This window comes from Pleurodeles waltl, chromosome 2_2 (genome assembly GCF_031143425.1).
Source record: "Pleurodeles waltl isolate 20211129_DDA chromosome 2_2, aPleWal1.hap1.20221129, whole genome shotgun sequence".
NCBI lineage: Eukaryota > Metazoa > Chordata > Amphibia > Caudata > Salamandridae > Pleurodeles > Pleurodeles waltl.
In genome coordinates, this window is record NC_090439.1 from 115,532,156 (window position 1) to 115,553,899 (window position 21,744).

At 44.1% G+C, this 21,744-nt stretch overlaps 1 protein-coding gene across 2 annotated transcripts in view; it reads left to right on the plus strand.

The window, feature by feature from the left end:
* The window catches only part of PIGN (phosphatidylinositol glycan anchor biosynthesis class N), a 988,499-nt gene that overhangs the window by 526,867 nt on the left and 439,888 nt on the right, over positions 1-21,744 (plus strand). For both annotated transcript variants that reach the window (XM_069219499.1, XM_069219500.1), the window contains one exon: positions 16,619-16,730. In XM_069219499.1, coding sequence (XP_069075600.1) covers positions 16,619-16,730 — 112 coding nt within the window. The remainder of the gene's footprint in view (positions 1-16,618; positions 16,731-21,744) is intronic.

Below are 21,744 nucleotides of genomic sequence, written 5' to 3' on the forward strand. Positions count from 1 at the left end.
ACCAGAAGGGGAGATTTTGGGGAGGTGGGGGGGTTAACAAATATATAAATGTAAAACGAACAATAAAAAACACTTACCTTTGAGTGGTGATGTGTTCCTCTCCCCTCCATCTCCTCCTCTTCTGGCTGCGGAGGCTCCCCGCCAATCACCACGCTTCTAAAAGCAGCATGGTGATTGGTCTGAGCAGCCTGCTTTGCCGCTCAGACTCGCAATGGGAGCCTGTGTATGTTCTCTACCCAGCTTTACTATACAGCCAGGTAGGGAACATGCAAAGTGCGCATGTATTTTTGGCCGGGCGAACATGAGCTGGCCAAAAAGACATGCACACATAGCCCTCCTTGGGCCCCCTCCCTCCAGCCCAACCATGCCCGCCCTCAAAGTAAAAATAAAATGATTATAACGTAATGTGCGTTATCATTTTATTTTTCCTTCTGGAAAACCAGTGGGACCCTGCACTACCCTCTGATAAGCCTAACTGCACAACCACGCTGCCACAAAAGAGAGCATTAGTATTATCTACTTTAGCCTCTGTTAAGCCTCTGGGGACCCCCTGGACTCGGTGCACACTGTATCTCAATTTGATATAGTATGTACAGAGCCAGATTCCTACAAATGGTATTTGTTTACTTGCTGGATGTGATTTAAAAAAAAATCGAATACACTTGATAATAGATTAATGCATTAACTATGCATTTTTTAACATTATTATGCACATTTTTATACATTTATCCATTATTATCTAAATGGTTATATTTTTGGAATTTCTAAAAAATTAACTTACATGCTTCTGTAAAATATTGTCCCCTTCGCTGCCAGGCCTTTTCCCCCTGCTGTGCCGAGCCTTTTTTTGGCTATTTGGGGCAGTTCGCGCTTAGGCCCTCATAACATTTTGTTCACATAAGCTACCCACGCCAAATTTGCGTCCTTTTTTTCCAACATACTAGGGATTCTAGAGGTACCCAGACTTTGTGGGTTCCCCTGAAGGAGACCAAGAAATTAGCCAAAATACAGTGAAAATTTGTTTTTGTTTTTAAAAAATGGGAAAAAGGGCTGCAGATGGCAGCTCGTGGTTTTTTCCCTGAAAATGGCACCAACAAAGGGTTTGCGGTGACAAGATCACCATCTTCCCAGCTTTCAGGAACAGGCAGACTTGAATTGGAAAACCCAATTTTTCAATACAATTTTGACATTTTACTGGGACATACCCCATTGTTTCTATTTTTTGTGCTTTCAGCCTCCTTCCAGTTAGTGACCAAAATGGGTGAGAAACCGATGCTGGTTCCCAGAAAGCGAAACATTTCTGAAAAGTAGACAATATTCTGAATTCAGCAAGGAGTCATTTGTGTAGATCCTACAAGTGTTTCCTACAGAAAATAACAGCTGAAATAAAAAAATATTGAAATTGAGGTGAAAAAAAACAGCCCTTTTTACTCCACGTTTTACTCTGTAACTTTTTCCTGCGATGTCAGATTTTTTAAAGCAATATACCGTTCCGTTAGCTGGACTCTTCTGGTTGCGGGGATATATAGGGCTTGTAGGTTCATCAAGAACTCTAGGTACCCAGAGCCAATAAATGAGCTGCACCTTGCAATGGGTTTTTATTCTATACCAGGTATACAGCAATTCATTTGCTGAAATATAAAAAGTGAAAAATAGGTATCAAGAAAACCTTTGTATTTCCAAAATGGCCACAAGATAAGGTGTTGAGAAGCAGTGGTTATTTGCACATCTCTGAATTCCGGGGTGCCCATACTAGCATGTGAATTACAGGGCATTTCTCAAATAGACGTCTTTTTTTACACACTGCCTTACATTTGGAAGGAAAAAATGTAGAGAAAGACGAGGGGCAATAACACTTGTTTTGCTATTCTGTATTCCCCCAAGTCTCCCGATAAAAATGGTACCTCACTTGTGTGGGTAGACCTAGCACCCACGAAAGGAAATGGCTCAAAACACTACGTGGACACATCACATTTTTTCACAGAAAACAGAGGTGTTTTTTGCAAAGTGCCCACCTGTGGATTTTTACCTCTAGCTCAGTCGGCACCTGGGGAAACCTAGCAAACCAGCGCATTGTTGAAAACTAGACACCTAGGGGAATCCAAGATGGGGTGACTTGTAGGGATCTGACCAGGTTCTGTTACCCAGAGTCCTTTGCAAACCTCAAAATTTGACCCAAAAAACACTTTTTCCTCTCATTTCAGTTACAGAAAGTTCTGGAATCTGAGAGGAGCCACAAATGTCCTTCCACCCAGTGTTCTCCCAAGTCTCCTGATAAAAATGGTACCTCACTTGTGTGGGTAGGCCTAGCGCCCACGAAAGGAAATGGCCCAAAACACAACACGAACACATCACATTTTTTCCCAGAAAACAGAGGTGTTTTTTGCAAAGTGCCTACCTGTGGATTTTGGCCTCTAGCTCAGCCGGCCCCAGGGGAGGCAGAAAAGGCCTAAAATAAATTTGCCCCGCCAACCCCCCCGGGGAGGGACCCTTGCCTATGGGGTCGCTCCCCTTGCGTGACATTGGCGCAAAAAAAAAATCCCCGGAGCCTAGTTGTTTCTGCCTCCCCTTGGGGGCAGATTGACCTAAAATCCGCCAATCTGCCCCCAAGGGGGGCAGAAATGGTCTAAATACAATTTGCCCCCCAGGGGAGCAACCCTTGCCTAATGGGTCGCTCCCCATCTCTAAAAAAACAAACAAACAAAAAATTGCCCTGGCGCCTAGAGGTTTCTGCCCCCCCCCCCAAGGGGCAGATCGGCCTAATAACAAGGGGCAGAAATGGCCTAAAATAAATTTGCCCAACCCCCCGTCCCCCTCCCCCGGGAGCGACCCTTGCCTACGGGGTCACTCCCCTTGCGTGACGGCGCAAAAAAAAAGATCCCTGGTGCCTAGTGGTTTCTGCCCCCCTTGGGGGCAGATTGACCTAAAATCGGCCAATCTGCCCCCAAAAGGGCAGAAATGGCCTAAATACAATTTGCCACTCCAGGGGAGCGACCCTTGCCTAAGGGGTCGCTCCCCATCTGTAAAACGACAAAAAAATCCCTGGTGCCTAGTGGTTTATCGGCCTAATTAAAATAGGTTGATCTGCCCCCCAAGGGTGCAGAAATGGCCTAAAAAAGATTTGCCCCCCAGGTGAACAACCCTTGCCTAAGGGGTCGCTCCGCTTGCGTGAAATTCACAAAAAACAAAAAAAACGTCCTGGTGTCTAGTGGCTTCTGTCCCCCTTGGGGGCAGATTGGCCTCATAAAAATAGGCCAATCTGCCCCCAAAGGTATAAGGAATATTTATTAAGATTTAGCTTCCACTGGAAAGAGCATTAACAAAGGTAACTTATTCTTTGAGCAGATTCCCCCATACTAGGGAAACAGCCGCCGAAGAAAGCGTGGTACCAGCAGATGGGTAACGTTACACTACAAATAGCCTTCCGCTCTAGAAGCAGTGACTCTAAGTTCCTTAATGCATGGCACTTTTCTGATGCATCTGTAAACCGCTGAAAAGGAAAGAATCACCTTTTCCCACATGAAGGGGCAATTTGGTGAATCATACTGGGATAAATACAGTGAAGAACATCTGTTAAAATAACAGTGCAGAATCCTGAAGGAACACAGCAGTTTCATTTGTAATGCACTAGTGCTTTTAAAAGCCTTCCCAATCAATGCACAGCTCCTTGCAAAATTAGTAACTCTTTCCAGGGAGATATGTGCATAGTCCTTCGAAGGCCACTGCAGGGCACGTTCTGCATTATATTGTCGAGGTGAAACACCATATCCCAATAATTAGGACCACATCCCAAAAATGTATACGCTACAATTTACCTCAGGAAGTTCCACTTCGGGGCTGATCTGGCATAAAAGGGCACCTTACCAAACATCAGTTAGGAAAAGATTATATGTAGTAATTGGGACTGCTCAATAACGGAGTTCTAGTTCAGGGTGAAATTTAAAAGGTTTTAATGCAGAAATCTCAAAATCAAATGATACAAAATAAATGATTCAACTGCCATGAAGGCTCAAGTTATGTAGAGTAGTTTTAAGTCTCAAACTAGAAGTAAAATCAAGAAAGGTTCGGATAGCATCCTTAGTAAGAATGGTGGAAAGTCTCCAGAAAAATGTAGCTCACCCACCAGAATCAAAGGGTTCTTATACAAAATTCCAACATAAAATATAGCTAAAACCTAGATTTAGCGTGATATGATCACATGTATAATTTCTTTAAGTGACAGAATACTTTCAGTCTCTGTGAAGTTATCCAGTCCATGATGTGGACTGACCCATTTCCCCATGTTGTATAATGTAGTGGGTGGGGGAGAAAAATATGAGTACCACAATAATAGAAAAATGGAAGGCAGAGTGACTCCGTCTCCTTTCTACTGCCTCCCCATGATCTCCAACTGGTGGGCTCACTGAGGAATTTGTTTCAGCTTCCATCAATAGTTCTAGAAACAGCATTTTAGTCCATTATCCATCGAGCACACAGTCCAAAGAGGCGCCACGTGGACAAAGAAAATATGTAAGCATTATCACAGTATGCAATTGTAAAACACACACAGCAGAATTTAGCATTTGAACCATTTCAGTTTATTGATGATAGTGTTTATAATGTTTGAATACGCAGTGTTCTAATTTCTGTGGTGATTTGCCACACTTAACGAGAAATCCGAACATGGAAGCATTAGTTAATGTGTCCTAATGCAGCTTGCAATAGCCTCCTGTTGAGCAGCGTGTAAAGTTTAGGATACTGCAGTCAGTGGCCACACTGTTCTCCCAGATACCGGTCCTAAACGTTTTGAAATAGTATAGTGGCATATAAAGTAATCAAATCACTCTGAATCTCTGTGACCTGACATTCCTATGCGAGATATCAGAAAAATAGACTAAAGAAGCTTTGACAAAGACAATAGGTCTTACCTTTGGGGCTGTGCCAATGGTTTTTAGTCATGCTACAAAACAACCCCGATGCTGTGCAGCATGGCTAAAAAAAGATTTTTAAAACAGCTTTTAAAAACTGTCATTTCATAGGCGTGCTTGCACGAAGCATTCGAACGCCTACAAAATTATGTCACTCTTTTTTTTTCTTCAGTAACTAAGAAGGAACTCGCCCCCCCCCCTCTTCACAACATCGTTTATTATTTCTCTCCAAAGCTTGTGGTGGGGGAGACAGCCCTAGGGACAGTGAGGTGCAGAAGTGACATGAGAGGCGGAAGCCACACAGAGTGGTGCGGGAGGGGGGAAAGGATAGGCGAGTGGCAAAGTAGAGCTGTAGGGAGGAGGAGTAGATGGGAGAAAAAGTGCAGTGTGAAGCTGGTGGAGAGAAACACTCATGCGTGAAAGCAATGTACGGGCAGTGGGGGAGACGCAGTCGGGCAACAGAGAGAACACTGGAGCCCCACAGTGTGGACAAGGGAACAAAATATAGGAAAGAGAAAACACATGCACTCTTGTGGAGTGCTTAAGCAAAAAGAAAAAAGAAGCGCACAAAAAGTACGCAATGGAAAGGCGCAAGTAATGGTTTCATGCTCCAGAGGATGGAAAAACATAAGAAGAGGATGGAAAGCCTACACAGGCCAACAAATACGAAGCAACCAAGGTGAGCAATCAGTAGGATTTAAACCTACTGTAAACTAATAATACGTTTCACAGCAGACAGCACATGCATGGTCCGGTCTGCCACATTTGAAAATTGCTTCAAATCGGAATATTTAATTGATGAGACACGCTGATGTGTATGAGCTTATAAAAGTGAATTAAAAGAGCAATCTGTCTCACTGATTGGGTCATTGAGGGTCGCACTTTATATAGTGCAGTGTTGGTACGGCATTCATGAGCACCACATAAAGCTCCTAAGAAGTTAAACATGTGGGGCGTCTGGAGTCCTTTGTCCATCTGGCCTGAATTCTTGCTAGGAACTTTGAGCAGGTTCAATGACTAATCCTGTGACATCCTAAAATTGTGTGTGTGTGTGTGTGTATCACAACCAGCAAGTTTGCCAGTATTGGCTAGGACCCCAATGCCCATGATACAAACAAAGACATCATTTAGGTGCAGCTGCTACGCCTGCTTGGCCTAATTGGTACCAATGGCCATGACACTGCACTTGCCACACCCTCAGGGACCATAAAGGCAGTGCTTTGAAGACAAAGTAAATAGCTCTATCAGCCTTGCTCACTTTCTTTAGTTTCCACGCTATGCTCTTCTTTCGCCTGGCCCCTCAGCAGCAAATTGAACTCTGTTGAAGGGCTACGGTTAGGGCATAGGAGTAATCCCTGTGACGTCATCAAAGATTTAAGAGTGAGTGACGTAGGGTATACGAACTTGGCTTACATTTCATATAAATAACATTTTGCTGAATTGATACAAATGGTTATAATAGCATTCCTTGCAACCTGGGATTTCATATTATTTAAAGCCATCTCACAATTGTTTATCTAACATTTGTATTTGGCAGTGGCAGCCGCTGCCAATCTAAAGTGGTAGGGTGGGGACTAGGGGAATAATACTTTTTTTTTAAAAACAAGCATTTGCAATGCAGTGGGTCTCGTACTTGCTCAAATTAGAGCTATAAGCGTTGTAAATTATTAACTGTACTTTTCTTGCCACATAAATTGAAAATGAAAAGTAAAACAGTTGACCAAAGCAGGCCGATTCAAAGCGCCACCACCGCTACGTGCGTGAGCACGAGAGTTATTGGCTCCCTGCTTGAATGTCTAGAAAGGATCACGGCTGGGATGAAAGCCAAATTGAAACCGAAGGAGGGGTCATCACGCTGTAACAGGAGGAAGTGTGACGTAGTGTGATGGCCAAAGGAATGTTCACTTAGTTAAATCGCATAGGAAGGGAACTTGGCACACAAAGGAGGGACATTTCACAAAATGCACCAATAAAAATAAAGCATTTAAGACAAGCACAACAAAGAATGACTAGCAAGGGTGGGCATGGTTAAAAGCCCACAGAGAGATTACAAATGGCTAGAGCGCTTGACGCTTGACCCTAAAAAGACTTACCTGCCGCTGCTGGCCACCTCTGTGCTCCTCTCCTCCGGGAATGGACCACCACAAGCACAGGCTCCCCACCCAATCCAGACACTGCTCTCATACTATACCAAGCATAAGAGCAGCGCAGGGATTGAACTGAGCAGGCTGGTCTGACGCTCGCTCAGGCACAGGGAGCCTGTGCCTTTTCTCCACCCAACTGTGTAACACAGATGGATTGGAGAAATATAAGTGCCCCTATCGGTTTGGCCATCCTAAGATGGCTGCCAAACCGACACGCGCACTTACAGTGCCAACCACTCCTCCTCCCTGCCATGGCCTGGCCCGGGCCCAGCCCTAGATTCGATTAGCTCAGTCATTTGAAAATGAAATGATAATAAAATTGTTTTATTATAATTTTATTTTTCACTGACCGACTCTGAGCAAGGGTGTGGCACTCCTCCGCTATTACGGAGGAGCCACCCCTTGCATTTGGTGTTTGATAAGTCAAAGGTATGCTCATAATTGTTTGGGATGCGATGACAGTGAGACATTTGGGGACACAGAGGCAGCGAATAACACTAGTAAAAGGCAAGAATTGCTCACTTGATAACGTTCTGTGACCAAAAAGAGGAGGATAGTTCAGGTTTTGTAATTGCTTATTGACATAATGATGACATCACTGGAAATGATATCACATGATATTTTACAACAATGAAATTGTGTAAATTACCTTGTGACTCTCAGGAAGGAGCTGTCCTGGCCCAACTCATGATGCAGAAGTTAGAGGTTGGCTAAGGGAGCATTTCTGACACTGATTGCTCTAACCACGCACCAGTTCCAACAAGCACTGGCAAAGACACTTGGTTCGACCTTGGCAATCAGGTGCAAATGTTACCCTTCTTTTTATTTTTTTAATTGCAGGTATATGCCACAAAAATAATAAAAAGGAGAAAACATGCCATGCCACTCCTTAAACGTGATGACCAAATGCTTGCAATAAAATTTTTAACTCTAAAAATAGTTTAACAGTTGCATAACAATTTAATAGAACAGTAATATTGCCTCCTATCAGGCAGCTATTCATAGAACTGGGCAGAAACTGTGTTTTTAATGATTTTATTTTGCATTTTTTATTAAAAAAACAAGTAAACATGACACATTGTACAGTTCCATTAGGGATAATAATTCTTGCTCATAAATAAGGGGAAGAACAGATCACGTACACCCAAATGTAAGGGGAACGTTAGTTCAAAAGACAACCCGCAGCCCGGTCATTCACATAAAAATGACATTTTAACAGATCCTTCCTCCAGTTCAGAAGAGGCAGAAACCATTTTAGTTTTAATGCACATCACAGGAACATATGATTCTTATTGAATTACTGTAACCTGAAGACATATTAAAACACACATGGATGAGAGAAAATAAAAAATTATAAAGAATGGAACGAAAAAACATCAAACTCTGGCTTCCAGACCTAGCAGACAACATTATATTGCTTTTCCCTTTAATTATCTAAAAGTGATTTACAAACACATGTTAAGAAAAAGAGGTAGTATTCACTCTTAAACTGTACCCCCCAGAGACCATCATCTTGACTTTCCCTTGAATTATCCATAAAGGATTTATAAACACACGTAGGTAGTGTTCACTCTAAAACTGCACCTCTCTTCAATGCCCTTCTCTTTACTGCCTGCTTTCTTCTCACACATGAAGGCAGTTCTAGTTTCACTTTCTATAAAAGTTTGTTCATCAGTGCCATCTTAAGAATTTTTGAGGCCTCAGGCAAGTCCTGTTTTGGCACCCAACATTTGGAAGAACTTTGAATTAATTACCTATTTCAGTGGTTCCCAACCTGTGGTCCGGGGACCCCTGGGGGTCCGCGAAGCCTCTTCAGGGGGTCCGCGACTGCTTGGAAAATTAAATAATATTAACAGATTAGGTCCTCAGCTTTCAGTAATGACTCAGCTGGGGGTCCCCGAATTCCAATAATGATTCACTGGGGGTCCCCAGGTTCCGTTAAAGATAAAGTGGGGGTCCACAGAAGTCAAAAGGTTGGGAACCACTGACCTATTTCAACTATGTAAAGCCCAGTGATGATAAATTTTAGCGAATTATACGTTAAGCTTCATAAGCGGGTCACACATAAAAAAATGAAACTGCCCATCATTGGTCAGTCAAACCTTACCAAAAGTAAGCCTGAACAAGAACTGATAATTCGATTTTATTTTGCTCTTGGATCTAATTTATTTTTATCTTGCAACAAAAAATTGTACATGTAATTCGATGTCTAACCAGCCTGTTATTGCCATACCCAGACAAATACAGTTTTGGTGACTAATGTTTAGTGGACTAGTGCATAATATCGGACTAAGAAATATGCACAGAGTGTTGAATTGTAATTTTAGGTGCAGATATTGATAGTCAAAGATAAATTCTCCTTCAAACCTGGATCCTCTCTACAGCAATGAAAACCAATAAAGAACGAAGTGATAGAAGGAATACTTCAATTATTCTGATATAGGTTTCTAGTTGCAGATTTCTTACCTTAGAATATTCCCCAGGCGTCAGACTGGATCTGGAAAATCTTGAGCAGTACTGTACGTGGTGCTGATTGGCTCTGCATCGTAGTGGTAGGAGTCCTTTGTGCTGGAGGTGATGTGCAGAGTGCCTATATAGGCTGCACTCCAGCATGCTGGCTTCAGTTTGTTCCTTTCCACACCACCAGTGCAGACAAACTACATCAGTCATTTTGTATGATTTTTTTCGACCTATTTTGAGCTTTCAGCTCCCAGTGTGCTTTAGGAATGTCTCCTAATAACCTATGGGTTTTAAACCCTGTGGAGCCTGTCACAGGCAAATGCTGGTGACAGACCCCCACCTGGTTTGTTTGTGGTGTCTGGAGCTAGACCATGACTGTCATTCTCTGAACCCCAAAGCCATCCGGGAATGTACCAAGAAGCTCCTGGCACCTTGACACCAGAAGACTCTGCACCTCTCCAGATCGAGGGCCTGCTTTTGGAGTCAATCCCACTGGCCGTCCTCAAGGTTCAAATCGTCATTGGAAAGTCTCACAAAAAGATATCCAAGAAGTCGAAGCACTCCTTGACTTCGCAGCACAGGTCTAATTCTTCAGATGAGGTGCGGGAGCGATGCTACAAGTCTCTGCACAACTCCCACACCTCCCCCCCAGAGCCTGCTCCTGGGCCTGCTCCACATCTCCCCTACTTCTTTGGAGCAGCAGTGTCCCCCGTCCAACTCAAAGAGTTTCATGTGGTTAGGAAAATCATATTTGGGCATCTGGACCCCTCTGGAGCACCTTTGGCCCCCACGGATCAAAGAGGCCCTCCAACTAGGTCTTTGCTAGCTGGTTTGCCTTTGGCACCAGTCGGGCCCTCTAGATTCGTTCCTGCATCTATACTTACTCCAGTTGCAAATGCATGACTTTTGCCGGGGTTCAGCCCCGTGGCGCCATTCCCAGTGGTGGCAAACCCATCATAATTCCTGACTATGATACAGAGCCCGATTTTCATTGATCCTGGCATCAACCAGACCTAAACCTTTCGGGTCAGAGACAGTTACTTCCTTTCCTGGCAGGCCCTGTGAGGAATACGACTGGGGCAGATCTAAGGACCCGTTTGGCTACCCTGACCCCCTTAAATTGGCTGAAGATAACTGATATGAGGGCCTCAAATGCAAAAACAACAAGCTGCTGGATAGAATGCTAGAATTAATCTCAGCCACTGGAAACCGCTCTGCCCGCATCCCAATCATCGTTTTTCACCCACCGTGCCAATTCAGTTTGGACCAGGCCATATACAAATCAGTCTTGATCCTGCTACTCCTGGGAACAGCCCAGCCCAAACCGCCAGGCCAGGTCAGGTCCTCCCTGAATGGGAACACACGCAACCTACAACTGGTTTCGCACTAGTTTGGGCTTTTCAGTCAGGTATAGCTTGGTTCCAGTGGCACAGTGAGCTTGGGACCATCGTCTGGGCATACGAAGTGCACTTCGGGCGTCAAAAACAAGGTGATGGCTGGAATGCTTGAATTGATCTCAGCCACTGCCAGTCATTTGGGCCGCATCCTAATCCATAATTTTTCACCCACCACCCCACCTAATTGTGCACCAGGCCACATCCAAAATAGTCTTGACCCAGCTCCTCATGGGAACAATCCAGCCCAAACTAGGGTGAAACTGGTCCGAGGTTGTTTGTGTTCCAGTTCAGGGAGGACCCGGGCCTCAGCTTCTGTGCAGGTGTGTGCCCAGCTAACATGATTTAATAAGAACCTGTTTTTTTCACATTCTTAATACAGTGGGAACATTGGGAATTCCTAGTCCTATGTGCAGGAGGATTCTTGGAAGGTGGGGGCCCTGGGCGATTGCCCACTGTACCCATACCTTGAAATAGTGTTGTTCTTTGCTGGGCATTGTGCTTTTTTTAGTTGATTCACTGTGCCAGGGGCAGTGATTTGCAGAGGCCTTCTCAGGCATCCTCGATAGCCATAGGGTCAGAGGCTGAAATAGGTAGGTGTTAGAGCTGCCGATAAAGCAGTAGCCTCCTTACTGTATCTGTAGCTTTGCACTTGGATTTGTCACATTGCTCTTGGGTGTGGAGGCTCTTGTTTTGACACTACATGACTGTTGCCTGTAGCATAGGCTGTGTGCAACTGTTAACGCACAGAGTAATAGGTAAACGGGGCATTACCTGAAAGTGCATGTCAAGAAGACGATCAGTGAGTGCTCATAGAAGTGCACAATACCTTGACGAGGCTTTCAAAGCTGGTCATGCGCTATTGTGTTGTCCAGAATCAGCAATGGAAAGGTTGAGGGCGGCAGCAAGAAGATCTGTGAGGTGTGTTCCTTTTAAGACGAAGTGTGAGTCGTGTTCCTTTAAGACTGCGGCAGACTGGCCTTCAACAGGTGATGCTCTGCAAGTAGCAGGTCCGCCTGGGTCTAAGGTGGGTTCACGGACATCTTAAGAATTTTGGGGGCCCTGGGCCAAAGATATTTTGGGGGCCCTTATTCGGAACAGATTTGAATTTATGATCCAGTTTCAGCTGTTTTATGCCCTCTTTGGCATGGTCACTGACAGAACACAGGCATACTCACCCACATCTAATGATCTGGGATAGTGACGTGCAATTTCAACACTATAGCACAGCAGCAGCTGACTAATATTACTGCAAATAATCTCTGCAACACCCTCCTATTTCGCACGTGAGTTCCCATTTTGATCTAAAAGAAACTTTTTTTATGGATGTGGCATGAAAGATTTCCTACAAAATGTCTGTAATAGACTCTCACACATCACCCACAGTAAAAATAAACGAAAGGAAAACGATATTTTAAACAAGGATTAAGAATTATTCAAGGTCATCAGGGAAAGACTCTGCAGAACAGAGCTGGGTCTATCAGGAGGGCCCCCTGAAAGGCTTGGACCTTGAGCCAGAGCGAACTTTACCCATGCCTTTAGTGATTCCCAACCTGTGGTCTGGGCACCTCTGGGGGTCTGTGAAGCCTAGTCAGTGGGTCTGTGGCTGCTTAGAAAACTAAATAATATTAACAGATTAGGTCCCCAGCTTTCAGTAATGACTCAGTAGGGGGTCCCCGGATTCCAATAATGATTCAGTGGGAGTCCCTGTGTTCCAGTAATGATAAAGGGGGAGTCCACAGAAGTCAAAAGGTTGGAAACCAGGCTTAAAATGACCCTGGGTGGGTTTGTCTGGAATACGACAGGCAGCAGTACTGTTTAAATAGCATGGAGGTGTAAGGTTGTTGTCTGGTTGGAAAGACGTTACCAAAGTTGGTATCCATGCAGTTATGACATTGTATTTACACAAGGGCACTCTCTTGGCTTCATCTGCTTCCTCTCCTCACAACCCAATTATGACTATAAAAAACCCATTAACCTGTTAGATTTTCAGCAGACATCTTGGTTACTGGGATGTCTTGTTTCCGGTCACAGATTAAACCTTTTCACACTTACATTTACTGGAATGCAAAAAGATGGAAGATGGACGAATGTAATTATGAATTGGATAGAAGACTGGCAACATGTTGAGGCCAGTTAGGTGCCTATAAAAGAGAAGGGGTTAAGACTGGATTGCATCCCCTCTGCAGGTATGGAATGTTGTCTTAGAGGGCGGCAGCAATGATTCTGTTCAGTCACAACAGATAAAACATGTAACCATCAATGAAGTCTGAATAATCGGGTGGAACCAATATCACATAATGAGTTTTACAGTACAAACTGTATATTATGGTGTGGCATCGGATCCCATCAAATATGGTAAAACCAGCCCCACTCAATATCTGTGAAGTCGAGATGGCTGAGAGGTGTGACATTGGTGGGTACCATTTTTAGCTTAAGTAGTTTTGCTGCTGGTATTGTCTTCGCCTTGATATTGCGGAATAGAAGGTGCTTTTTCGTTTGAATACGTTTCATTAATACCCTACTGTTTTTTGTTGCCTTCCATGGACCTTCCTATATTTTTGCCACTGTAAGACAGTTAAAGAGTTTATTTCTTTTTTTAAATAACGTTTGTACCATCGTGCAATTCTGAAACATATTTGATGCTCTTGTTCATCAAACTAATCACACTCCTGTGGATAGAAGGCGAGGTGTGCCCACAGAATGTCTAGATAAGAATCGCAATGTCACCAGATATCCTGGAACACAATATTTAAAGGTAAGTATAGGTTTTCTATACCTAACTCAACATGTATGTACCTTGATAATACATATATCTCTTCAAGGTGCATAGATGTGGCATTAAGAATAGTAAGGTTATATATACTTCCTCCATGTGCGCTTACCTTTTGATATTTTGACGCTTGATATGTCCTCGATATTAGTAAAACTCGATATTGAGATGTACAGTCAGAAGGGAGTAGACCCATCGCTTTAGTGATACTGCACCTTTTTAGTGAGTGTATTTACAGAATATAAGTCAACAGGAGTACGAAAACAAGGTGCGTGTGTGACAAGTGTAGCACAGATCTCAGCACTTCGGATCAAACACTGCTCTTATAATCACATTAACGTTTCAGATAAATAACAAAACCTCCGCATCAGTCGTTTGGTTAATGGAGTTGTTTGGACATTGCATGAGCTTTGTTAAAGTGGGGTTGCCTGGCGCCATGTCACCAGACTGGTACTAGAACCCTGCATTAGACTGGGCTTCAGACCACACCAGTACCTTGCTGCATTCAGTCAGTACAGTATGACTCTCTTGCAGCAACGTACTGCTTAAGGCCTTGCGGATGTTCTCAAATACGTATCTGCTGTGTTGGTTAGACGTCCTTTCCGTCCTGCGAGGCATTCATTTCTGACAACATGTCGAGCCTTGTCGGTCTAAATAATGCATATAAGTGAATACATATTTAATGATTTTGCTCGTTTAGAAAGTTGATGCTGTAAATTGTGGGGCACCTGCCATGTTGTGGGAAATGGGAGAACACGGTCTACATAATACCAAATGTTCAGTGTGGGATGGACAATCGAATTCATCTTGACGTCAGGTTATAACCGAAAGAAAAATGGTTTTACAAATGCTCTTGTGTAAATTGGGAATCGAATGCATTTTTTAACTCATTACCTTGATTTCATATTTTCACCGAACTTTAAAATACAGTTTTTTATCACGTTGGAGCCTTTGTCTGCAATCAGTCATAATATTATTCTTTTTTTAAAACATTTTTTGCATTTCATGCCTTGCTAGATTCTCACCTCGTTCTCGTGGAGCTTGTGTCTCGTGGACCCCGCGTGCCTAGCTCTAGGAGTCGGTTAATGGAAATTGCCCTTCCCGCCGCTGTCCACCTGCCCTCTACGCTGACCCTCTATCTCTCGCGCCACACTGCTGCTTTCTCAGGTGCTGTGTCAGCGTTTCAGCAAGCACTGACGGGAGGCTGCGATTCCAGAAATACTTAGGCAATTAAAAGTCGCCAAAGGCACTAGCTGTAACAGCAAGGAGACACTTTAAAGGACACTGCTGGGGATACAAGGACAACGTCACTTATGCTGCACATGTAAGCATGGATGTCAATTCACTGAAATGCCAGGGGTAGCGGAAGTGACATCACACGCCCTCCGACTTCCACTCACACACACAGATTCACACTTACTCTCTCTCTCTCAAATAAAGACTATCATCCGCAAGCACGCACACCACATACATTTAACAAAATTTTTACTTACCTCAGCAGCCAGGGAAGGGCATATTCTAGCTAATTGTACTCAATTTTTTTACACCAATAGTGAATAATACACTATTATTCACTATTAGTGTGATAAAAAGTGTTAGAAAACAAAGAGAGTGGAGCCAGCTATCACTGTGTTCTTAGCACTGAATTTGCCTCCTCTGAGGGCAGGGCTAGGGTGAGCAGATTTCCAAAATAAACAAGCATTTTCAATGCAATGGGTCTCGCATTTGATTGAGTTAGAGCTATTAACGTTGTAAACTCCTAACCGGACATTGCTTGCCACACAAATTAAAAGAAAAAAAAAATGCAGTGCAATCGCGCTGCGTGGTAAATAAACAGATAAAGTAGCCTGGAAACCATGCTGAAAACATCGTCTCGTATGTTTTTAGTAGTTTTCCGGTGCTTTGTAGGTGGGCTAAACACCAGAAAAGGCATGATGTATGTATGCCTTTCACAAATGAAAGCAAGAGGATTTTAAATAGCAAGCCCACGAACCAATGAAAGTGACTGACGTGACATGGGCGTGGTTGGAAGCCCAAAGAGAGATTACAGCATCAGACGGAGCGCTTTGCGCTCGCCCATAAAAACTAGGAAAGCCATTGACATAGAGATAGTTCTAAATGTTGACACTGCACTGGCCAGTGCCAACATTTAATCCTATTTCTATGTCAATATACATATATCTCTATCTATCTCTCAGTCCAGCCTAATGGAACACACTGCACCATGGCCAAGGAAGTCTTTAATTTTCTCGCTATAGAAAAACACACCTCTGTACCATGAAAATTAAAGACTTCCTCTGCCATGTGTTGCAAGGGGGGGCTTTGGGAATTCGCCCCTAGGTGGTGGGCTCTGAAGGGTTTAATTAATCCCCTAGTAAATCCTGCTGTGCTGCCTGAATTAAGTCAGGCAGGACATCAGGAGAGTCTTTTAAAAACGTATCTGTCCTTGGCGGCATCAGTGGGTCGGTCTGAATGTGAGCCTTCAGAGCACAGTGATAAATGTGTGTGCTCACCCAACTCTCTCTCAAAATCGTGACATTGATCTGTTTTTGTAGCAAGAGTCGGGACGTTCGGACAGTCATCCAAAAACTGGGACAGTCCGGGAAATCTGGGACGTCTTTTCACCCTAGGCAGGGGTCGAAAGACAGTTTCGGGGTAGCAAAGGGCAAGCTAGGGGTTGCATCTGTGAACCCTAAATGATGTCCATGCATGTAAGGCCCACCTCAGATCACTGCAAACAAAAAGCAGCAAATCCTTCCCATCCTGTGTTGCTTTGCAGAATCTTCGTGAACCAAATTTAATTTAAACATGTTTAGGGCCATGATGTTCAGGGTTTTCATGCCATAAGTGCACACGGGTTATCACATCATGATTCCAGCCAGAGTTCCCTTTGATGGTCACAGTTGTGTCACAGTGGTATTTTGTGTTTTTGTTTTGCAGCACTGTTGCAGGTGTGCTGGCGCTGCTGGTCAGCACTGCCTGCGTGGCAGCTCTCTGGAACAGCCAACACCGATATGTGACAAGCTTTGGTCTGCATATCCACTTGTGCCAGGTCAGTTGCTCTTCTCTCTTGACTGAACAGGTTACTATTGCCATTAGATCTATGAAGCATGTGAAATAATAACAGCATCCCTGCATAGTATGGTTACCTTTGCGAATACAAAGTGGTATGTTGGAAGATACAAAGGAGCATGTTGCGCCAAGATACTTTTGCAGTGTGCTATGTGCTATGTGCAGTGGGCAGGTTGGTACATTTCTGAATTGCAGAGAGAGACAGCTAATTGTTAGTATTGGTGTCTCTAGGTGGCAGTCAGTTTACACCCTGTCCAAGTAGGTACCCTCACTCTAGCCAGGGTAAAGGAGATACACAGCTCATATAACCCTTGCTCACCCCTTTAGTAGCTTGGGACAAACAGTCAGGCTTATCGCAGAGACACTGTGCAGAGTTTTGCACAAACAAACACTGTAACACAGTGAAAACACCACAAAATGACTCCACACCAGTTTAGAAACATAGCCAATATTTATCTAAATCAAACAAAACCAAAACGACAAAAATCCAACATACACAAGCAAAGGTATGACGTTTTAAAGTGAAAAGAGTCTTAATCCATAGAAATCAATCAGTGCGTTGTTTTAGCACAAAGTACCTGGTATGCATCAAAAATAAACCTGCATGGGTAAGCGTGTGTCAGAAAAGCAAGCAATGCAGCGATTCCTTGCTCGCAAGTAAGGCTGTGCGTCGATTCTTTCTCTGGTGGGTAAACGAAGCATTGATTTCTGGACAAGCAGCCTTGGGTCTATGCAGCAATGTTGAAGATTTGACGCCCAGGGACAATGTGTAGAAAATCCAGAAGCACGGCAGAGATGAATCCCCGCTGAGCTGGTGATGCGCCAATTTCACTTGCGCTGCATTGATTTTTCAGTGGCGGTGCAGGCACTGCATCGATTTTCCTGCAGCTCGGCTCAGGTGCGTAGACTTTCATTCCGGTTCTGCCAGCTTCTCCTTCCAGGGGCCCAGGACTGGCTGTGGCACCACTTGGCAAGTCAGGGGGTCTCAGCAAGAGAGTCCAGGTTCTAACAGATGAAGTCTTTGATGTCCCTTAGACTTCTTAACAGAAGGCAAGCTCAGTCCAAGCACTTGGAGAATGTTTAAAAGCAGGATACACAGCAAAGTTCAGTCTTTGTCCTCTCTAAGGCAGAAGCAGCAACTGCAGGCAAACCCAGCAATGCAAACACAGCAAAGGGGCAGTACTCTTCCTCACAGCTCTTCAGCTCTTCTCCTTGGCAGAGGTTCCTCTTGATCCAGAAGTGTTCTAAAATTGTGGGGTCAGCAGTTCAATACTTATACTTATTTTTGCCTTTGCAGTAGGCAAACTTCAAATGAAAATCTCTGTAGTGCACAAGACCCTGCCTCCTCCTTGCCCTACCCCAGCCACACTCTAGGGTATTGGAGACTATTGTGAGAGATCAGGCAGGGCCCTTTTAAGAGCAGGTGTCAGCTGCTTCCTCTCACTCTAGCCCAGGAGGACTCATCAGGATATACAGAACACACCTCAGTTCCCTTTGTGTCACTGTCTAGAGCGAATTCACGAACAGCCCAACTGTCAGTATGACCCAGATGTGGATTCAGCAGCCAAACAGAGGAACATAATGGTTAAGCAAGAAAATGCCCACTTTGTTAAAGTGGCATTTTCAAACGTACATTCTAAAAACCAACTTTACCGGAAGATGTATGTCTAAGTTGTGAGTTCAGAGACCCCAAACTCCAAATCTCTATGTGCTCCCAATGGGAAATTGCAAGTAACATATATTTCAAGGCAATCCCAGTGTTAACATATGGGAAAGATAGGCCTTGCTATAGTGAAAAACACATTTGGCAGTCTTTCACTATCATGACATGTAAAACACACCAGTACATGTCCTACCTTTTAAATACACTGCACCATACCCATGGGGCTGCCTTGGGCCTATGATAGGGGTGCCTTACGAGTGCTAAAAGGCACAGCTTGGGCCTGGAAAGTGGGTATACTTGCTAGGTCGAACTGGCAGTGAAAAACTGCACACACAGACACTGCAGTGGCAGGTCTGAGATATTTTTACAGGGCTACTTGTGTGGGTGGCACAATCAGTGCTGCAGAACCCCTAGTAGCATTTGATTCACAGGCCCTAAGCACCTCTAGTGCACTTTACTAGGGACTTACCAGTAAATCAGATATGCTAATCACGGATACCTCAATCTCCCATTCCATTTAGACAGAAAGCACATGCACTTTAGTACTGGTTATTAGTGGTAAAGTGTCCAGAGTTCTAAAGCCAACAAACACAGGTCAAAACAACTAGGAGGAGGGAGACAGGGTGGCAAAAAGATTGAGGATGACCCTGCAAAAAGGGCCAGGTCCAACACTAATGGTGGCATTGGAGAACTTGTGAATATTGTTGAAGTCCATGTAGCCTGTAGGATAGTTTCAGCAGCTTTAGTTCACTCGCCCCATCACACATGTATAGCACAGTTGAGTACCAGGGATAAATTAAGTAACAACTGTGAGAGGTATGCAAATGTGCATTTCAGAAGTGCGTTTTGACATAGAAATTTGGAAACAAGGCAGGTGGTCAGAGTGCGAAGGCTGGTTTGTATGCTGGAGTGACTTAAAACTTAAGGTAAAGTTTAGAGGATTTTGATAAATAAAAATTTAATGTTTTTCCCGGAAATATACAAAGGGTTCAAGTACAAGGCAAGGACACATGAAATTTGTACATCTTATTAGTGCTTTAGAATCATTGTTAGCAATCAACGATATTATTTGTGGTGCCATCAGCGGATCTAGCAACAGTTGTGTCCCCATGAAACATTAATTATCCTATTGCGTGTCTGGTTTATGTCATCAATTCTAGCCATCCTCCCCATATCTTTTCGAATTTTTGTGGGCACCCTCTAGAATCAAATACCAGTTTCTCCTGATTGGCACACCAGTCCACCCCCTTTCTCCATTTCTGGATTGACGGGCCCTCAGGGGACTTCCAAGCTGTGGCGATATCTCTCTTTTAGTGACTAATAGTGCCGTAGCTGTAAGCGCTCGTTTAGCGCGTGTTCCTCCCATTTCCTCCAAATCTCCCAGTAGGATTAGCTTAGCTGATTTTTGAATTTCTTGACCTAATGCCCTTCCTATATCTCGGACCACACCTCCCCCAGTACTTTTGTATTATTTGACAGGTCCATACCATATGAAAGAAATCTGCTGGTTCATTTGGGCATCTTGGGCATTTGGCAGATGGGAGGGCTCCCATTTTGTGTAGTTTGGATGGTGTCAAATAACCCCCATATAAATAATAAAATTGTATCATGCGGAACCTAGCCGATATCACCAATACCGTGGGTGCCATCAGGGCTTCCCTCCATTCCGCTTCCTCTAGGGGTCCGAACCATGATTCCCATTTAGTCCTGAAGATGGCTAAGTTATCAGGAGTATTGTTAATCAGTGTTTTGAGAAATGCCTTTCCCCTCCATACTTCCCATGAGTATTTTGGCTTCCAGTGAGTTAAAGTCCGGTATGGGGCTTGTGGTGGGTAAGTGGGCTTGCAGTGCGTGTCTTAGTTGAAGATATCTAAAGAACTGTGCCTGATTTAATTGAAACTCTACTTGTAGGTCTTGGAATGATTTCATGGCCCTCCCCTTCCATATATCCCCAACCAGGGAAATGCCTATTAGGTCCCATGTTGCAAATCCCTCCAGCGTGGCCGAGGCATTCAGCCATTTCCCTCTCCATAGCGGAGTCTGGAGAGTGATTACGGTATTCCAGTGAGTGTGGCGTAGCGCAGCCCGCCACAGCAGGAAGACCACTCTGGTTGTTTCCTCCATGTCACGAGGAAGCGATGATCCGTACAGCATGTCAAGAACCCGCGGAAATCCCAGGAGTGCCAATTCTGTCTTGTACGCCGGGTCTTCCCAGCCCCCATTAAACCAGTCATGAATCACTATCAATTCGGTAGCCAAGTAGTATAGATAGGGGTCTGACACACCCAAACCTTCGTCGTACATTCCTCTCCGGCAGTGTTGTATCGCTACTCGATGTCTATTGCCTCTCCATAGAAATCTTCCTGTAAGGCTTTCAAGATTTTTTAACCATGAGTGGGGGATGAGGATGGGAACATTTTGAAATATGTATAGGAGTCTTGGTAAGATCATCATTTTGTGTAAGGCCTCCCGCCCGATCACATTTAAAGGCAGAGTTTGCCATCTCTGCATGTCCGTTTTGATTCGTGTTAGCAGACGAGATAGATTTTTAGCCCATGTTAATTCAGGCAGAAGGGTTACCCAGATCCCTAGGTATTTAAAACTTAATCTGCATATGGGTATTGTGTTTTGCCAATCAAAGCAATCACGCGTGTTTGCTAGCGGGATCAGGATTGAGTTGGTGGAGTTCATCCTGAGACCTGAGATTAGTTTGTATTTCTGTAGAAGGCAGAGGCTCCTTGGACCAGTTATACTAGGTTCCTCCATATATAGCAGAACATCGTCTGCATATAGAGCTATCCTGTCTTCATGAGATGGACCCCAGTTCCATCCTCGGTATATTGAGTCCGTCCTGACCATCCGAGCCAGAGGCTCAATGGCGAGGGTAAACAAAAGAGGGGATAGGGGACATCCCTGTCGTGTACCTCTGCGAATGTCGAACCTGCGGGATATGGTCCCATTAACCTGTACACAGGCCGTGGGGTTGGTGTATAATGCTTTAATCAGGTGGCAGAATTGTTTTCCTATGCCTGCCCGTCGGAGCACCAAAAGTTTAGAGGATTTATAGAAACAGAGCGGTTATCCAATAGAGACAGACTCCATGCGAGACTTTCAGAGTAGCCACATAATATAAATGTATGTAGAAGGAATCTTTTACATAGTCAGTACCTACACTGAAAACACCTCTCCAGTCCTCATGGGCGTGTGCCAGCAGACCTGCACAGTGACTCTGTTCATGTGAAATTATTTTTTATCTGAAAGCTTGTGCACCTGGTCCAGGTGCACCCCAATTCATTCTTGAGGATAAATCTTTCTTTATGGACTGGGCTAA